The sequence below is a fragment of the Eptatretus burgeri genome, chromosome 2 (genome assembly GCF_056783735.1).
Source record: "Eptatretus burgeri isolate ZD-2024b chromosome 2, Ebu_testis_v1, whole genome shotgun sequence".
In the NCBI taxonomy this organism is placed as follows: domain Eukaryota; kingdom Metazoa; phylum Chordata; class Myxini; order Myxiniformes; family Myxinidae; genus Eptatretus; species Eptatretus burgeri.
This window is the reverse complement of record NC_140962.1, coordinates 28,222,482-28,242,989: the sequence shown is the minus strand read 5'-3', so window position 1 is coordinate 28,242,989 and position 20,508 is coordinate 28,222,482. Positions and strand designations below refer to the sequence as shown.

The window sequence follows — 20,508 nt, the reverse complement described above, 5'->3', positions numbered from 1 at the left end:
TCCTGATGATTCTATTATACTTCTCTTGTACTGAATAATAAAGATTACTTGGAAGGCCAATCTGTTTTCGGGAACAAGGATTATTTTTACTCGGTAGATTGATTATCTTCCAATTCAGTCAAGAGATATATGGTAATTTAAAATGCAAATATAGTCATGCGCCGCATTATGATGTTTCGGTCAATGACGGACCGCATATACGACGGTGGTCCAATAAGATTATAATGGAGCTGAAAAATTCCTATCACCGAGTGATGGCATAGCCGTCGTAGCGCTGCCAGTCGTATAAATGTATAGTATAGCAAATACAATTATGTACAGTACATAATACTTGATAATGATAATAAACAACTATGTTACTGGTTTATGTATTTACTATACTGTACTTTTTATCGTTATTTTAGAGTGTACTCTTTCTACTTGTATCAAAAAAAGTTTACTGTAAAACAGTATTCCGTGTTACGCAGCAGCCTCATACATCTCATGTTTACTGCGTCTCTTTATTGCATCATTTTTCCATGTGCTTGATTTAATGTCGTGTTGTTTTGTTCATCATGGCCCCGAAGCGTTCATCAAAAAGTTTTTTTTAAAAATTAAAAAGTTTATAAAGTAAAAAAGTTACAGTAAGCTAAGGTTAATGTATTATTGAAGAAAGAAAGATTTTTAAAATAAATTTAGTGTAGCCAAAGTGTACAGTGTTTATAAAATCTACAGTGGTGTACAGTAATGTTCTAGGCCTTCACATTCACTCACCACTCACTCACTTACTCACTGACTTTCCCAGAGCAACTTCCAATCCTGCAAGCTCCATTCAGGGTAAGTGCCTTATGCAGGTGTACCATTTATTTTATTTTTTATACCATATTTTTACTGTACCTTTTCTGTATTTAGATGTGTTTAGATACACAAATACTTACCATTGTGTTACAGTTGCCTACAGTATTCAGTACAGTAACATGCCGTACAGGTTTGTAGCCGAGGAGTAATAGGCTATACCATAAAGCCTAGGTGTGTAGTCGGCTATACCATCGAGGTTTGTGGAAGTACACTCTATGATGTTCGCACAATGACGAAATTGCTTAATAACGCATTTCTCAGAACGTATCCCAGTCGTTACATGGCGCATTACTGTTTATTATTAAAATAGATCCAGGTTCAAGCACATAGATGTAATAATCATGTTGTATTTCAGTACATTTCCCTTTAAAGGGTTATAACAATACATTGTGCTAGAAACTAAAAACATTTACTTTTTCAAGTTAATTATCAATCAAGTTTAATTGGAAACATTTTTATTTTCATTTTTTATCACCCTTAAACCCATTATGCTAATTTTAGAGAAATTTGCGTCGACAACAGAAAGTGGGTCATGCAGAAAGACAATGATCCTAAGCACAGAAGTAAATCTACAACAGTATGGCTGAAGCAGAAGAGATTTTGTGTTTTGGAATGGCCAATTCAAAGTCCAGACATTAACCCAATTGAAATGTTGTGGCAGAACCTGAAGTGAGCATTTCATGCAAGAAAGTCCACAAATATATCTGAGTTGAAGCAGTTCTGTTCGGATGAATGCGCCGGAATTCCTCCAAGCCGATGTGCAGAACTGATCAAGAGTTACAGAAAAGGTTTGGTTGAAGTTATTGCTGCTCTCAAGGGGGTGCCACCAGTTAGTGAATGTAAAGGTTCACATACTTTTTCTGACAAAGAAATTGAATATTGGATCATTTTGCTCAATAAATGAAAAAGCAGATTTTTTTGGGGTGTGTGCTATTTGTTTAATCAGGTTCTTTTTATCTATTATTAGGACTTAGATGAAGATCTGATCACATTTTCGGTCAAAGTTATGCAGAAAAACAGGAAATTCTAAAGGGTTCACAAACTTCTTCTCAACATTCTACTAAGCACTGCGTGGGGTAATAGAACTGCGTGTTCTGTGTGTGTGTGTGTGTGTGTGTGTGTGTGTGTGTGTGTGTGTGTGTGTGTGTGTGTGTGTGTGTCTGTGTGTGTGTGTGTGTGTGTGTGTGTGTGTGTGTGTGTGTGTGTGTGTGTGTGTGTGTGTGTGTGTGTGTGTGTGTGTGTGTGTGTGTCTGTGTGTGTGTGTGTGTGTGTGTGTGTGTGTGTGTGTGTGTGTGTGTGTCTGTGTCTGTCTGCTCGTCCAGTAACTTTTTACCATTTGAGCTTTTGTCATCAAAACTTTATTATGAGAATATGGAGAAGATAAATTAATAATTTGGTCAAAAGGTCAAAGGGTCAAAGGTCAATGTAACATGAAATTATCAATTTTCATCCAATTGACCTGAAATTTTAAGAATTTGCATATTGGGTCACTGAACTGGTTGATCAATCAATAGGTTGAAGCAGATTTTTTTTGTTTTGTTAGATCAAAAGGTCAAGGTCACATACAATCGTCAATTTTCATCTGATTGACTTGAAATTTGAGCAGGGTTTGCATATTGGGTCACTGAAGCCTTTTGCTTTTGAGGTGAAAGTCAAAATCGCATAAAATCATCAAATATATTGTTGCGAATTCTTGCCCGTCCGGCGTGCGATCGGCCGCTTGACTCGAATGGCGGCCGCATCGCCCACCGGAACGGAGAATTCAGTCGTGACTCTCTGGGAACTACCGCCAGGAGCCAGTCACGGGTGGGGGTTTAACCCCACCACCACCCAGTCCGCAGTCCACCCGCGCAAAATAGGGTAAATCGCCGAAAGTCGATATACCTATATGGTACTCACACTGGTATTCTGCCGAGGGATGGGACCACACCACAGGCCGACTCCGGACACGAACTGCTTAAGCGGTTCGTTCCGTATTACAGGGATAACCGAGCGGAGTTATCGTCTGCCTTGACGGTTCCGATTAATTACCGGGTGTTGAAACCTACTAGAATCCCTTACGTGATGCAAGATGGAGATTCAATAAAAGGAAAAGATGAAGCAAAACGGGGAACAATCGGACAAGCACATTTTTTCACGGAAGGCACGTATATTACAATAAAACAAAGGAACAAAACCAATACACGTATACGTTTATGTAAAGAAAAACACAAGCAAAGAACCAACGCAGATCTACAACCGAATATGACTTGCACGGCAACACTTAACCGTTCTACTTTTCCAGACTGGCGCCACACACACACGTTCACACAAAACCCAAAAGAAATGGAAGTCGCGACTTCCCTGAGCGCGTCGAGTCCTTGGCGACCGTAACTCCGAGTCCCTCCGGCGTGGTCCACTGGCTCGTGCCGCGCGCCTGCACGTGTCGTCCGCCCGACAGCTCGGACGAACGAACAGAACCTCCGACCAGGAACGATCACCATAACTCTCCACAATTCCCCTTCAGGGACAAGGGAACAGGAAAGGGAACGACGTTCTCGTCGACCTTCACGCCCACACCTTTTGTCAATCGCTTGAACGAACCAAGAGCCTCCCGCTTCCAACTCTCTACACCCACGCCTTTTGTCAATCGCTTGAACGAACCAAGAGCCTCCACCTCTCCACTCCCACGCCTTTTGTAGGGGCCGGCTCTGCCCCTTTGCCCCGCCCCATTTCTGTCTCCACCTCCCTTCTGGAAGCTTCCCAAAAAGGGGCGTGCACTCGCGTTCCCCCCTCCCCTCCCCGCGCCTTGCGGGGGGGGGGGCGAGGAAAGTCAGTCTTGGCTCGGGGCCAGGGAATTATTCCCCCAAAATCAGGCCCCCACCTTTTTTTACCTTTGACCTCCTGGCTCAAATCGCCCCTCCCCCATGCCAAAGTGCGGGAAAAGCAGAAGGGAAAATCCCACAGGAGTTGTTGGTTTTTGTTCTTGCACGCGCCGTACGACGAGGGAAGAAAGACTCGGGCAGGAGATGCCCCTTCGCACCCCGGCCGCCGCTGCCACTCCGCCCCTTCCTTCCGTCCCGCGGAGATCGTGACCGCACGGTGCTCGTTGAATGGCGAGTGGCGAAGATGTGGTAGCGTCGTTGTGGAAGGTGGCGTCGTGTAGTGAATGGCGTGATCGTTGAGATGTTGGTTGTGGCGATGTTCGTTGTTATTCTTGCACCAAATTAACAATAGCCAAAGAAAAACGACTAACTGAAGAATCGCAGCCCGAATGGATCACATATATTCCCTATAAACAAAGGGTTTGGGCTAACGACACATGAACTTACCGATATATCTCACCTGAGGACCCTTTATGGTGTAATGCGAATTTCCACAACCGTAACACTACCCCCTTCCCTTTTTACTGACTCGTCCCGAGTCGTCAAATTCTCGTATACCATCATGTGTAGTTCTCCCCTAATACGTTTTACCTTCGGATCCCTGAGTGCGATATTCAGTGTATTCGTGTCCCCAAAATAAATAACCTGAGGGCTGAGTAACTAATTAAACAAACACACTCATACAGACGACTTAAATAAAATTGCCGGCGCTAGACAGACATGCCGGGGGCGCACTCATTTGTACGATACATCTTAACCTTATAATTTACACTAAACCATGGCCCAGACTCAATGGACTCTGCAGGGAAAAAACAAAAGTCAACCGATGCACGGGCCGCCACTGCAGGCCCGTGTTGTAGCTGGCAACAGGACAGTCCTTGCAACTTCCCCGACGATCCTGGCGCACATGGTAATGAACAAGGGGGGGGATCAAAACAGAACGGGGGCTGGTGAACATGGGCAGTAGGCATGGCATGGCAAAGGTGGTTGCAGGCAAACAAAGCTGGCAGAACAGGGCCGCTGCAGGCAAACACAGCCGGCGGACGATCCGACCGGCACAGGTCTTGAAGAAACAGCTGCAGACGATCCTGCAGGTACAGGCCTCGCAGCAAAACAGCCAGCAGATGAAGTTGGCCAGCCTTTGCCTTGCAGTGGAGGTTGGTGGAGGGAGTGCGGTGGTGTTGGCCACTCGGAAGGCAGGCTCGGACCTACGTACGGTCTTCCTCCCACCTATCGCCTTTGCCTGTCACTGTCCATACCCACTCCCTTAATTTGTAAAAACCAATTTAGCCCCAAATTATTATTTTTAATTTTTATTTTTATTCCGAAGTTCCCCACTAGAATTCGTCCCCTAACCCCCTTTACTGTCTCTGTTCGGCTAACCTATCTCGTCACCGAGCCTACTCCCAACCCCTACGTTCCCTTCCTGGAGGGGAATGAGGGAGGGTTAGCATCCTTTCGTCGAGGCCCAACTCAAGCCTCAGGATGGCCTCCCCAGACTTCAACGATCTTAACCCAAAGTGAGTCCAGCGGCCCACAACGAGAGTGAAGGGATGGATGGTGCGGAGGGGTACACTTCCTAATCTACCCTAGCCATTATCACTTAAACTACCCTGGGGCATTCAACAAGCACCTCTCACTTAATCTACTGGTTCTATCAACCCAGATTCCCGTCGCCTGTGTTGGTGTCCTCGCAAATTTCGAGCCTCGCCCTCAAATTTTCCTTCCGTGCCCTCACACGGTCTCGTGGCTGGGACGTGTGGCTCCCTTGGCAGGCAGTACCCTCTGCCGATTCTCCAGCTATGGCACCCCGGGCACTACACTACCTCCGAGCCTACCAGCTCCCTAAACACCGGGGAGTGCCCTCCCTGGCGACTCCCCTGAAACGCTCACGTGGCAGGCTGGCGCCCTGGGCCCGTTCCCTGGGTGCCCGTGCCCAATGCACTGCCCACGCGGCTAGGGGCGCCCCGGGCCCCCGCATCATGCGGGCGCACCCGTGCCCACTACACGATCCCGGCCTCCCATGGGCCCTTGGCCTACCGCGGCCGACTAGCCCGGTGCCCGGGGTACCCACTCAGCGATACTCACCTTTCGCAGCCACGCTCCCAGCCCGTCAGCAGGGCTCCTGCACCCCTCCAAATGGGTTTCGAGCCTACACTCCCACCAACAGCAAAACGACTTCCATTTTTCAATTTAACTAACCCAGCGAACTCACTTCACACTGACCCCGGGGTCCCTTGGGCGGGAGTCACTCCTCCCCCCAATCACTCATCGCACCATGTATTCCACATTCGCTCCATACATACAGACCCGCTGGCCTCACTCACTCAACATGTACATTTCCGCTCTTCAACTCACACTCCATCGCTGAACCCTGCCATCCTGCTCACTAAATCCCCTAACTACCTCGTGCTCCCACGTCGTCCCTTACACTACAGCACGTTCCTTTTAACACTACGTAGCTAAGCTACGTCCCCACTACACATTCAAAGTCTGTCCATGTCTCCAAATCCTCAAAAATCATTTTCCCTCCTAAATTCTGCTGCAATCCCTCTAACTAATCCATTCCACGGGCCCCATGAGGACTTACCCCTGCCCCATGAAGCTGGTCTAGCTAAGCTAACCCTTCCCCCTAACTTGTGTTATCCTGTGCCCAGGCAAGGGGGTCTTCCACCCTTTGCCTGGGAATCCTGTTCACCCGAAGCGAGGCTTGCTTTTTTTAATTTTTAAATTGCACAGCACCAATGCGGCAACTCGCAACCTGCGCACCAGCGCGGCAATTCACAGCTGCGCACCTTTAGCATGACGTCATAGCAGCTGTTCGCGTCCCTCGTCCCTCTTGGACGGCACCATCCGGCAGGGATTCACCCTTCTGCCGGATTCCAACCCTACACACAGCCATGATGCCACTCTGCGCATTAAAAAAAACAAGCCTCGCGTTTCGAGGGGTTCCCCACGCGAACACATGTGCTCTGCCCGTTGGAGCTAAACACCCCCGCCCGCGTGGAGAACCCGTCCGGTCCAAATCTGTATCCTGCCTAACCTTTGTCCGTCCGCGGGATCGGCAACATCCACCGCTGGCGTTCCCGGACCGGGTTTCACTCCCGCAGGCGCGCACGTGGCGGCCTCCTGCGAAGCACGGTCCGAACCTTGCGCTCGCTGCTGGGCAAACCCGACACGGTCCCCATTACAGCTACGGCCGCAACTCGGCCTTTGTCCATCTGTCGCCTTTGTCGTCGCCATTCGATCCACGCGCACCTGCGTGTCACAACGCTCACATACCACGACATTACACCCACACCGGGAGACGCGGCTGCATATTCACTCATGCCCACCGTCATCTCCCTTACGTACCGCTCTCTTACACACACTGTCTCTCTCACACGGACCCGCTCACTCACACCTAACCTTTCACTTGCACAGGGGGTCTCACTCACACCATGCGTGCTGGAAAGCACGCATCTCCGCACACTCGCAAACACACACACCTGCACAACAAACACTGGGGATTCGTGTCCCCACAAGGGTTCCCGGGGCCTCTATAACCCCCAAGCTGCACGTGCACCCGTCTACAGCACTCGCCCCCTCGACTCCGCCTGGCACGACCGAACCAACCTGGTCGTGACTCGCTTCAAAGGAGAACAGCGTCTCCCTCCTTTCCCGACGGAGGCCATCCAGCTGTTCGCACCGGGTCCCCACACGTTCTGCCAGCTCCCCCCCCCCATTATCCTCCACTAACTCCGTGTGTGTGCTCGTTTTAAACCCCGTCTAATTCACCCTCTATCTCCCGTGTCTCTATTTGCGTTTCTGTCACCTCCTCACCCATTACCTCCCTGGTCTCCATTATTATTTCTGCCACCTCGTCTCTCGTCCTACCCGTCTGCCGTGTCTCTGGCAATCCTTCTATTTCCTTTTTGTCCCTGTTACTTCACTCTTCTACATTTTAATTGTGTCTCCTTTATTAGGGTTGGTCCCAATTGTTCCTTCATCCGACGAGTGGCGTCGATCAAGTCCTGCACCACCAACATTGCTCCTTGTGGTGCTGTCACACATCCCACCTTATTGCGTTGTTCGACTTCCTGGCTCCTTCTGAGTCGTTCCTCCTCTCAGAACTTCCTGAGTTCTTCGTTCTCCCTCTGGAGTTTTTCAATCTCCGTGGACTCCAATCTTGCTCCCCGTTTTAGTTGTTCAATTTCAAACTCTCATTGTTCTTGTTTTCTACCCCACAGTTTCTCCTGCTCTTCATTCTCCAATCTCATCGTTTCTTTTAATTGGCTCATTTCCTTCCTGTGTTTCATTCGCTGTTCTCTCTCTACTCTTCCTTGTTTCCTCTCCTGTCCTTCCTTCTCCAGTTTCATGGTTTGCTTCATTTGGTTAATCTCCCTTTTGTGTTTCATTTGCTGTTCTCTCACTACTCTTCCTTGTTTCCTCTCCTGTCCTTCCTTCTCCAGTTTCATGGTTTGCTTCATTTGGTTAATCTCCTTTTTGTGTTTCATTTGCTGCTGTCTTATTACTCTTCCTTGTTTCCTCTCCTGTCCTTCCTTCTCCAGTTTCGTGGTTTTCTTCATTTGGTTAATTTCCCTTTTGTGTTTCATTCGCTGTTCTTTGTCAATCTCCTCGCACTCCAGCCTTGCCTTTTCTTCCAATTGGTCAACCTCGGCTTCATGTTCCTTTTGTTTTCTATCCCATTATTCCTCTCGTTCGTCCCTCTCCAATCTCGTTGTGTCCTTCAATCTCCTGATTTCTCCTTCCTGCTTCATTCGTTCTTCCTTCATTACTCTTTCTTGCATCTCATTCTGCAATCTCGTCATTTCTTTCAACTGACTGATTTCTTTCTCCTGTCTCATTCCTTGTTCTTTGTATTTCCTATTCCACTGTCTTCCTTGTTCCTCATTCTGCAATCTCGTTATTTCCTTCAGTTGGCTGACTTCCTTCTCCTGTCTCATTCCTTCTCCTTTCAGTACTCTTTCTTGTTCCTCATTCTTTAATCTGGCCCTCGCTTCCAGTTGTTCGATCTGTACAGTGTGGTTACTTAACGTTTCATTCTCCGCTGTCGTTCTTTCTTCTTTCACCATCCTCAACTCGTTTTGTAATTCCGTCTCTTTGTTTTGGTGTTTCTGTAACTTAGAAGCTTTCTTCTCTAATTCTTTTCTCATTTCCGCACACTCCGACCTTGCTTTGGCTTCTAATTGTTTGATCTTTTTAGTGTGGTCCCTTAACGTCTCATTCTCTGTTTCCGTTGTCTCTTCTTTCAACGTCCTCAGCTCATCTTGTAATTCCGTTTCTTTGTTTTGGTGTTTCTGTAACTCAGAAGCTTTCTTTTCAAATTATTTTCTCATCTCCGCACACTCCGACTTCGCTTTGGCTTCCAATTGTTCGATCTTTATAGTGTGGTCCTTTAACGTCTCATTCTCTGTTTCCGTTCTCTCTTCTAAAAACGTCCTCAGCTCATCTTGTAATTCCCTCTCTTTGGTTTCGTGTTCCAGTATCTCATAAGCTTTTTTCCATTTTTTCTTTCTCTCTTCCTCCCTTTCCTTGCACACCGCATCCCTTTCCTCTCTCATCTCTTCCCTTTTCCTGCTCATCTCCGCATACTCCAACCTTGCCTTTTTCTTTTGGTGTTCCTGATATTCTTGTCCTCTTTTTACCTCCTCTTCCAGTTGCTTGACTTCCAAATTGTGTTTCCATTTTTGCTCCTCTAGCTTTGTTGTCCATTCTTCCTTTAATTGTTCCTGAAGCCCGACAATGTCCAGCGTAGGCGCGCTTGACCTCGCCTGCCATGCCCACGTGGTTTGAAACGGTTGTTGGGAGCGCTCGCCTCGTGTCGCGCCATAAATAGCCGCTCGCTCCGTGCTGCGCTGAGGTGCAATCACGCCGCCATTGTGCGACTCAGTTTGCCGGCAAAGTCCGTGCTCAGAATATCGGGTTGAGCTCCCTGGTGGATTGTAATTACAAGTACCATCCTGGGCCATGGATCCTACATTTCTACACATATACATTTCTAATACTCCGAGCTCCCGCTCGCCTTGAAATGCCATTTTATTTCTCCTAAGAGATTAAATTTAAATTGCTCGTAATTTAATGGAACACGGAGGGTCGCTCCACTCACCCTTGATCCGGTTCCGTAAATTTAGTTGGAGACGGGAGAGTTTGCATCCCACTCCTGACACCATTGTTGTGAATTCTGGCCCGTCTGGCATGTGATCGGCCGCTTGACTCGAATGGCGGCCGCCTCGCCCACCGGAACGGACAATTCAGTCATGACCCTCTGTGAACTACCGCCAGGAGCCAGTCACGGGTGGGGGTTTAACCCCACCACCACCCAGTCCGCAGTCCACCCGCGCGAGATAGGGTAAATCGCCGAAAGTCGATATACCTATGGTACTCGCACGGGTAATCTGCCGAGGGATGGGACCACGCCACAGGCTGACTCCGGACATGAACCACTTAAGCGGTTCGTTCCGTATTACAGGGATAACCGAGCGGAGTTATCGTCGGCCTTGATGGTTCCGATTAATTTCCGGGTGTTGAAACCCACGACGAATCCCTTACGTGATGCAAGATGGAGATTCAATAAAAGGAAAATACGAAGCAAAAAGGGGAACAATCGGACAAGCACATTTATTCACGGATGGCACTTATATTACAATAAAACAAAGGAACAAAAGCAATACACGTATGCGTTTATGTCAAGAAAAACACAAGCAAAGAACCAACGCAGATCTACAACCGAATATGACTTACACGGCAACACTTAACCGTTCTACTTTTCCAGGTGGCGCCACACACACACGTTCACACAAAACCCAAAAGAGATGGAAGTCGCGACTTCCCTGAGCGCGTCGAGTCCTTGGCGACCGTAACTCCGAGTCCCTCCGGCGTGGTCCACTGGCTCGTGCCGCGCGCCTGCACGTGTCATCCGCCCGACAGCTCGGACGAACGAACAGAACCTCCGACCAGGAACGATCACCACAACTCTCCACAATTCCCCTTCAGGGACAAGGGAACAGGAAAGGGAACGATGTTCTCGTCGACCTTCACGCCCACCCCTTTTGTCAATCGCTTGAACGAACCAAGAGCCTCCCGCTTCCAACTCTCCACACCCACGCCTTTTGGTCAATCGCTTGAAAGAACCAAGAGCCTCCAGCTCTCCACACCCACGCCTTTTTAGGGGCCGGCTCCGCCCCTTTGCCCCGCCCCATTTCTGTCTCCACCTCCCTTCTGGAAGCTTCCCAAAAGGGGCGTGCCCTCGCATTCCCCCCTCCCCGCGCTGTGCGGGGGGGGGGGCGAGGAAAGTCAGTCTTGGCTCGGGGCCAGGGAATTATTCCACCAAAATCAGGCCCCCACCTTTTTTTACCTTTGACCTCCTGGCTCAAATCGCCCCTCCCCCATGCCAAAGCGCGGGAAAAGCAGAAAGGAAAATCCCACAGGCGTTGTTGGTTTTTGTTCTTGCACGGGCAGTACGACGAGGGAAGAAAGACTCGGGCAAGAGATGCCCCTTCGCACCCCGGCCGCTGCTGCCACTCTGCCCCTTCCATCCATCCCGTGGAGATCGTGACCGCACGGTGCTCGTTGAATGGCGATGGCAAAGAAGTGGTCTCGTAGTTGTGGAAGGTGGCGTTGTGTAGTGAATGGCGTGATCGTTGAGATGTTGGTTGTGGCGATGTTCGTTGTTCTTGCACCAAATTAACAATAGCCAAAGAAAAACGACTAACAGAAGAATCGCAGCCCGAATGGATCACATATATTCCCTCTAAACAACGGGTTTGGGCTAACTACACATGAACTTACCAATATATCTCACCTGAGGACCCTTTATGGTGTAATGCGAATTTCCACACTCTATGTCTCACACCTTTTTCAGACACCTGCCTCAGCAGAACCCACCTTCATCTTCACTTTCCTCTCTTGCTCTCTTCACTTCTCTCTTCTTCTTCATCCTTTCACACTTCCCTATATTGCCTTTTATCTACTAACAAGACACTATGCCTTCAATGTGTTGACATATCCTCCAATTACCGCTCTCCATTTGGGAGTTGAACGAGGATGTATTGGCAATGCATGGTTTGACTGTCCGACTTGCTTTAAAGTACTGTGACGTCCACGGGACTTGAACAGTCCCGCCAACGTAGAATGAGCCGAAACGATGGAGGCGGTTTATTTATTTATAACCCAAAGATGGCGGTTCTAATCGCTCTACCGCAAACGGGACGAGGAAGGTGGCACGAGTCGCTTTTCACCTAGTTGATAACGTTTATTCCTCGAATCAGAAATAACAAGACTAGGCAAGAAGAGGGATCCGGGGCGATTCGACGGGACGGTGTGGGATCGGGCGTGGGGAAAACACAGACAATTCCAATGAATATACAAATCTCAAACCCTCTAAGGCGCCAGGTACACACACACACACACACACACACACACACACACACACACACACACACACACACACACACACACACACACACACACACACACACACACACACACACACACACACACACACACACACACACACACACACACACACACACAAAACGTAGCTATTTCTGGTGGTCAGGCTGGACCGTGGTGTGGACGCAACAGTCCCTGGATTGGCGTCGGACGAGCTGGCCTTGCTCTCGTCAGGGGGGGCAGGAGAAACCGTGGTGCTGTCGACCTCCTGGTCTCGGCCCAAGTCCGCTCACAGCCGCCAGGGAACCAGCTCCGGCGCCAAACTGCGAGCAGGAGAGGGAGGCAGGTCCGCCCGCCGTTCGACCCCGTACTCTGAGCCAGCAGAACCCCACAGCCAACCAAGGTGAGGCACGAGGCTCAGCAAGGCTATAAGACACGATGAAACCAGGGCCGAATGAGCACAACAACACAGCACGCTCCCAGCACAACAACCTCCACCCCCAAAAAACGGTCTTTCTGTCCCGATCTTCTTCCTCTTCCTTTTCGACCCCGAACAGAACCCTTTTATCCTCCCGTCCTCGTCAGTTCCAATCGAGCCGTTTTATTGGCCCAGCGCCGTCACCTTCCACCAATCGTGATCACGGGGCGGAGCCATCCGCAGAACTGTCCCGTGACGTTACGGCAAGCCTCCAGAGAATTCCAAAAAGGGGTTTACGCAGACACACTTACCCTATCCCGTGTCCCTATCTAATTACGTGACAATTATCATTTCCCCCTTGAAGAAATGGACATTTACTAGACAACTTATCACCACTGAATTGCTACTTATTACATCAAGATCCTGGTAAACTCGAACAGCATGGCATACCTAATTAAACATCCTAATTACCCTTTGAATGCATACCCCCCCTCAAACGTAACACTGCCCCCTCCTCTGGTACCGCAGCTCCTGCAAGGTATATCACAGGCGCTACCGTACCAGCCTTAACACTTACTGACAACACCTATTTAACCTAACAAAATAAAGTAGGAGGGGCAATGGGCAGCGAGTCGCAGCTAACTTACCTATCCTGCTTAATGTACTACCCCCTTATGGCCTTATCCTCGCTTAAAGAATCATTCATTTTTTAATTTTTTTATTTTATTTTATCACATGAGAGCACTGAGCGAAGTTGCACTCCATCCTCTGGATCATCGCTCTTGCCCAACACTCTTCCAGTGATCTGGGGAGGGGAAACAAAAGGTTCCACAAAAAAACACAACACTTATACTTTACATTCCTACTCTAAGCCTTAACGACACTATTCATGGGATATTTACACTTGACCGCCTCCCCCAGTGGATGCTAAGAGACCCAGCGTTACCTGGGGAGCCAATTTTCAAATTTGCTTGCCCCAAAATTATGTGGACATCATGCTCTTGCTGCACATGTCAAGTTGTGCGGGATCCACAACACTCACACCATGGTAATCATCACATTTCTAGGTCATGGTCCCCATTTTAATCATGCAGGCTGAATCCCGTCGTGGCCGTAGGGTGGGTTACCACAAGATGATGGGGGCATCTCAGGTGCAACCATGCCCACAGGTAAGCTTTAGTCCAACCCGGACGTTTCTCCGCCCCGCTCCCTTTGATTCCCTCCCCCCTGATAGCCATCAGCTCTAATCCCGTACAACACTCTGAAAGGGGTCTCACTGGCTCCTCTGGCCTTCCTGGGTCGCCAAGGTCCTACCCGCCTTGGTCGCCCAACCAGACCCTCTCCCAGTTGCCTCCAGACACTGTCACCATTAGCCACCAGGGGTGAATCTCCTTGAAGGGGGTCGCAATTCCCGCTCACCGTGAGCTTCAGCAATCCCTGCGGACAAGCACATCATCCCCACCCACAAAACCCACATGACTCCCCCACCCCATCGGCTTTACATGTGACACCTGCATTTCTAACACTTCACCGACCATGACCTTCCCTGTTACCACACCATGCCCAATAAAAAATCAATGTGTGCACCATACATTTCACTTCTTAACTTGAAACAACTCACACAGCACTTCTCCTCACCCGATCCACGCACAAGCCATTGGACAGCCACTCGTGCCCGCTTGGTTACCAATTACCCATTGTCCCTATTGTCACTCTAAAACCCAGCAGAACTTACAAACACATGCCAATTTTCCCACAATTCACTATTTTTCACCAAAGGAGGCACTTCGCCACAATGTCAGCAGCCGAGCATGGCCCTATATGCTCAGCCTGATCTAGTCTCCCCGACCCCCGACAGTGATCTCCGGACTGGACCTATGAAAGGGCATCTCGGATAGACCTGGCGGTTCAGCAGGAGGATTCACCCTCTCCGAGTCTAAAAGTCTATTGGAGGGTCCCTCCATCGCCAGGTACCAGCCATATCGTTGCATGTGTCCTCTTCGCCCGCACCGGAAACAACTCCCCATAAAAGGCCCCCGTGAGTATCGGTGAAATGTCTCTTCCGGTTCCGGACCCCCTCGGCCATAATCGAATTGCTCTATTGGCTGGGCTGGACCCCGCCGCTTTGGCGCACTAACTACCGGATTACCCTTTATCAAACTTGACAGTTTCTGGCAAATTTCCTGAAACATTTGGGTAATGCCAATTTCTCCCAGCCCCCCTCCTTGATTCTGAATCTCCGCCTGTCGGACCGTCACCGATGGCCTCTCTGGCATCCGACCCGGCCGCCTCCACGAGGCCAGCCTGGCTGCGCCTCAGCCGCTCGGTGAACGGTGGGTGGATCCTGTAACTCCACTAGCGCTCGGACCTCAGGGTCCGGAAGAGCAGCTAAAAATTTCTCTAGTGCCAGTCTGTCCCATGCCTCCACTGTAAGCTCCCGATACGCGATCCTGACTGATTGGTAAATGTCCTGTGCCATCTCCTGCACTGTCTCACCCGGCTTTAATCTGCGGTGTTGGAGCTGGGCCCGCACCAGATCACAGTTCACTGCAAACCCAAACCGACGGCTCAACGCCTCGCAAATGTGGGAGCTGGTCAACATCCCCTCCGCGATCACGTTTAACACATCTGCGGCTGGTCCCCGCAACGTTGCCACCAAATTCCCTGTACGTTCCCGCTCATTCCACCCGTTTAGTCGGGAAATACACTCAAATTGCGTCAGAAAAGCTTCAACGCTCCCTGACCCATCGAAATTTACCAGGGGGATCACTTTTACGGTGGCCCGCTTCTCAGTTTCTCCCTTGTCCGAATCCAGCCCAGGGATCAAACACCCTTGTGGCTGCGTATCCAATTTCGGAGCCCACTGTGGCCAAAGATGTTTTGTGGTGAGGGTCTCATGGGTCAATTTTGCCTCCTGTTCCAAACGTTGAATGGACCGATTCACCTCTTCCCGCAGGATCTTCTGGGCCTGCACAACCTCCTGCAAGGCTCCGTCGCGAGTTTGTAGCTGCTCCTCAACCAACCCGGACACTCTACTTACAAAAGACGGCTCTACCAGGCCTTTATCCAAGACTTCATCTTGGATCATAATTTTATCTTGTTCGTCCAAACGAGCCTCCAATCCTTTTACCTCCTCCGCCAAATTCATCCCTTGCTTCCTCAGCTCTCCCCACTCTTCTACTTGCAGCTGCATACGAGCATCCACACAGGCACGATGACGTTCCAGGCTTTCATCCACTTTATCAACCCGAATGTTCGTTGCATCAATTTTATCTACCAATTTTTTCCGTATATTTTCCCCCTCCAATGTAATTTCTACCTTTGTTTCCTCCAATCTATCCTCAAATTTACTTTGTATTTCCCCCAAATGAACATCCACACACTCCTGCATCTCAGTTTTCATTTTCTCCATCTTTTCCCCCAATTCATCCCTCATTAAATCAATCCGTGCACCCAACTGTTCCCCCATTACCCCCAATTGATCTGTCATTTCTGCCCTCTGTGTTACGAATTGATTTGCCATTTCTGCCGTCATTTCTGCCCTCTGTGCCGTCATGTCTGCCCTCTGTGTCACGAATTGATTTTCCATTTGTGCCATCATTTCTGCCCTCTGTGTCACGAATTGATTTGCTATTTGTGCCGTCATGTCCCCTATTAAACGTTCCAACATTGTCTGGATCGTCATCGCACCGGTTTCCGGCGCTGCCGGCCCCGTTACGGGCGATGAAGCACGGTCCACGCTCGGAATGGGGGAGGTTCCAACCCAACCCCCATCTCTCCCTTCTTCCCCCGACTCGCTGCCAGACACGTGGCCTTCCTCCTCAAACATCTGCACATCCGCCATGGTGCAGAAGTCCCGTTTGCCGCCAATGAAATTTAATTTGAAAAATCCCGCCAAAATTTTCCCACGCTTTTCTGTAGTAATTTTATATTCCAATTCGTGGCGAGATTTCAGTACTGGTATATTCTCCCGATACCGAATATAATTTAGAGGGGTTCTAACATCCAACACCCTGACACCAATGTGACGTCCACGGGACTTGAACAGTCCCGCCAACATAGAATGAGCCGAAACGATGGAGGCGGTTTATTTATTTATAACCCAAAGATGGCGGTTCTAATCGCTCTACCGCAAACGGGACGAGGAAGGTGGCACGAGTCGCTTTTCACTGAGTTGATAACGTTTATTCCTCTAACCAGAAATAACAAGACTCGGCAAGAAGAGGGATCCGGGGCGATTCGACGGGACGGTGTGGGATCGGTCGTGGGGAAAACACAGACATTTCCAATGAATGTACAAATCTCAAACCCTCTAAAGCGCCAGGTACACACACACACACACACACACACACACACACACACACACACACACACACACACACACACACACACACACACACACACACACACACACACACACATAAAACGTAGCTATTTCTGGTGGTCAGGCTGGACCGTGGTGTGGACGCAACAGTCCCTGGATTGGCGTCGGACGAGCTGGCCTTGCTCTCGTCAGGGGGGCAGGAGAAACCGTGGTGCTGTCGACCTCCTGGTCTCGGCCCAAGTCCGCTCACAGCCGCCAGGGAACCAGCTCCGGCGCCAAACCGCGAGCAGGAGAGGGAGGCAGGTCCACCCGCCGTTCGACCCCGTACTCCGAGCCAGCAGAAACCCAGAGCCAACCAAGGTGAGGCACGAGGCTCAGCAAGGCTATAAGACACGATGAAACCAGGGCCGAATCAGCACAACAACACAGCACGCTCCCAGCACAACAACCTCCACCCCCAAAAAACGGTCTTTCTGTCCCGATCTTCTTCCTCTTCCTTTTCGACCCCGAACAGAACCCTTTTATCCTCCCATCCTCGTCACTTCCAATCGAGCCGTTTTATTGGCCCAGCGCCGTCGCCTTCCGCCAATCGTGATCACGGGGCGGAGCCATCCGCAGCACTGTCCCGTGACGTTACGGCAAGCCTCCAGAGAATACCAAAAAGGGGTTTACGCAGACACACTTACCCTATCCCGTGTCCCTATGTAATTACGTGACAATTATCATTTCCCCCTTGAAGAAATGGACATTTACTAGACAACTTATCACCACTGAATTGCTACTTATTACATCAAGATCCTGGTAAACTCGAACAGCATGGCATACCTAATTAAACATCCTAATTACCCTTTGAATGCATACCCCCCCCTCAAACGTAACAGTACACTCAAATAATATTGTTGTGGTGCCGGGTTCGGTGGTGAGGACGACCGCTAGGTGGAGCAGTTGGGCCGTCTCCCACCGAACACCAGACTTGAAGGTCGTAACCTTCGGATAACTCCGAAGGTCACGGGTCCCTTAGTGGACCGTGGACACCAATATTTCGACGGCGTGGGGTAGGGTTAATTGTTTCATTCCAATTTACCTAAGTACCCACGCCGAATAACTACCGGGGAAACCACACCCTCGGCCGACTTTATCCGAACCGAGTCGCTGTTACCGACTCGGATGCGGCGTAACCGAGCGGGGATTACCAAAGCCTGCCGGACCAAATGAACAATTTACGGCACAGATGGCCTCCCTATTTCTCAAGCCCGCACCGTGCTGGGTCAATGATGGAAATGACAGGCAACGAGCTGGTACATTTAACATGAGGTTTATTTCTAATGGGAAGAGGGAGACAAAGAGCAGAGTTACACCAAATATAATCAAATGTACAATGATGCAAGGCACTTATACCGTTTCTACTTAAAGACTGGGCCCACAGACATACACACACACATCCAAAAAGAAATGGACCCCACCGGGTCTTTATTCGGTCCTCCAGCTGAGGAGGATAGTTCAGCTGGGGGGACAGAGTTCCGTGGTGTACCTGGCCGCATCGTGCAGCTTGCCGACATGCCCATGGAGCCCGGGATTCTTGGTGGGGAAGTCGGACGCTCCGACCACCAGCCCATGCGCTCCAACACAAACCAGTGTTACGAATTTAGAAGCTTACTGCACAGAACAGCCAGGTCCTATATCACAGTTATATCGGTAAGTATGTATTTCTAGGTAGGGTCCCGTCCTATGTTTAATGGGTGATTAAGTGTATGTGCGCTGCGCAGTTATTTTATGGATAGGATTTTTACTCCAACAACGACAACAACAACACTGCTCGCAGCATTCTTCTCACACTCGCCGGCATGCGGGCGTGTGCGTGGGCGGAATTCCATATCCCAGGCGGTGTGGATTTCGCACCAAATATGGGCACGGAGCGCTTCGTTCTGGCTTGGCGCCAAATAAGGGTATGCGTCATTTTCCGCCCAATGGGTGACACGCGGACCAAATCCGGGGCCGCGGGGGAGGAGGAGGATAAGACGAGGTGGTGAGTCATGAAGAAAGAGCAAGAAAGGTTCACCTCGTCGAAAGCAAGTAAGGTTCGCCTCGCCGAAGCAAAGAGAGGAAGCTGCCGGCGTTCTCATCTGGTCCGTGCCCGTGCTGGCTGGCGTCCGTGGTGCCGTTCTTGGTCCCTGGAGCTTGGTGCGGCGTTGTTGGCGGTGGGTTCGAGTCCCGCCACCGGACAAGCTCGAGCAGACCGCATGAGGCGGGCAGGTGCAAATACAGGCCGCGGCCACCATTTCTTTGGGTGTGTGTGTGTGTGTGTGTGTGTGTGTGTGTGTGTGTGTGTGTGTGTGTGTGTGTGTGTGTGTGTGGTGCCACTCTGTATAAGTAGAAATTTTTAAGTGTTGTCCATTGTACATGGTTTACATTTCTTTTATTCGTGATAACTCTACTCTTTGTGTGTTTCCCCTCCCCGATTATTGTTATAAATAAACCCTTGTTAAATGTTCCAGTTTGTTGTTCGTGTTTTCTTTCATTGGACTAGCAAGGTGCGTATTGAGAAATAGTAAGGCCATTCGGGCCGGTAAGTTGCCATTTGGACCGACGGATCTTAGTAATCCCCACTCGGTTTACACCCGGATCGGGCTCGGTAAACGGTCCGTTCCGCCCGAGGTCTGTCAAGGGTGTGGTTTTCCCCGGTAGTTGGACGACGTGGGTATTTGGGTATATTGAAATTAGGCAATTAACCCTACCCCACGCCGTCAAAATATTGGCGACCTCGGTCCGCTAAGGGACCTGTGAACTCTCGGACTTATCCGAGAGTCATGACCTAAATTCCGGGTGTTCGGTGGGAGACGACTCCACTGCTCCACCGAGTGGTCGTTTATCGCCACCGACCGGTTTATCGCCCACAACAATATATCGGCTTCACCCTATCTCTGAATGGTGAAGAATCACTAAAAAAATTCGAGTAGTTGGATCCAGATCCGGACCTTCACCCAGATCTAATCTGTTCGTCCTTTTCACACACCGAACCTGTCCACAAAATTTCATCCAGATCCGTCTAACAACTTTTAGAGATATCCTGTATACATACAGACAGAAAAAAAACAGAGAGAAAGGGGTGAAAACATAACCTCCTTCACCTTCGGTGGTGGAGGTAATAATCAGAATCACTGCAATTTAACACAGGTGGAGGCCAATTAACTTGGTATGTGGTTTTAAAGGTGATTGGTTACACCTGAGCTAATTTATGATTGCTATTATATGGGGGTGGACACTTATCCAAGTAAGATATTCTAGTATTGTATTTTTTATTAATTTTCTGAAACCTGTGGAATTTGTTTTTCACTTGGAAGTTGTGGGTTACAATGTGTCAATGAATGTGGAAAAAGTCTGATTTAATGCATTTCAATTCCAGGCTGTAAGGCAACAAAAGGTGAACATTTTGAAAGGGGGTGGAGACTTTATATCAGGCACTGTCGATGCTAGTACTCACATTGTTGCTGAACAGGGAGGGAACTTTGCTGTCTTGAGAAGGAGCTGACATCTCCAAACTGTCAGAGATGGCTTACATATATATAAAGGCCACACCATTCTTGAGAAAATGTTGGTATCCAGCCTCAGTTTAGGTTGTTAATGCCAGGACCAAATCAATACAGCTTCTCCCTGGTGTGAATCCTGCCTGT

At 49.4% G+C, this 20,508-nt stretch overlaps 2 protein-coding genes and 1 pseudogene across 14 annotated transcripts in view; 1 reads left to right on the top strand and 2 right to left on the bottom strand.

Moving 5' to 3' along the window:
* The window catches only part of LOC147031675 (uncharacterized), a 232,541-nt gene that overhangs the window by 104,673 nt on the left and 107,360 nt on the right, over positions 1–20,508 (top strand). For 2 of the 13 annotated variants that reach the window (XM_085851904.1, XM_085851924.1), the window contains one exon: positions 1,499–1,625. The exons of the other annotated variants lie outside the window; for them this stretch is intronic. The gene's annotated coding sequence lies outside the window, so the exon portion shown is untranslated. Of the gene's footprint in view, positions 1–1,498; positions 1,626–20,508 lie in introns of those variants that run through there. 13 annotated transcript variants of the gene reach the window in all.
* On the bottom strand, positions 7,430–9,482 carry LOC147031679 (uncharacterized; annotated as a pseudogene).
* LOC147031678 (uncharacterized) lies at positions 11,575–16,240 on the bottom strand. Its single transcript, XM_085859706.1, has 2 exons — positions 15,047–16,240; positions 11,575–11,670 (listed from the first exon to the last, which is right to left on the bottom strand). The coding sequence occupies exons 1-2, from the start codon at positions 16,196–16,198 to the stop codon at positions 11,575–11,577; spliced, it is 1,248 nt and encodes a 415-aa protein (XP_085715832.1). The 5' UTR covers positions 16,199–16,240.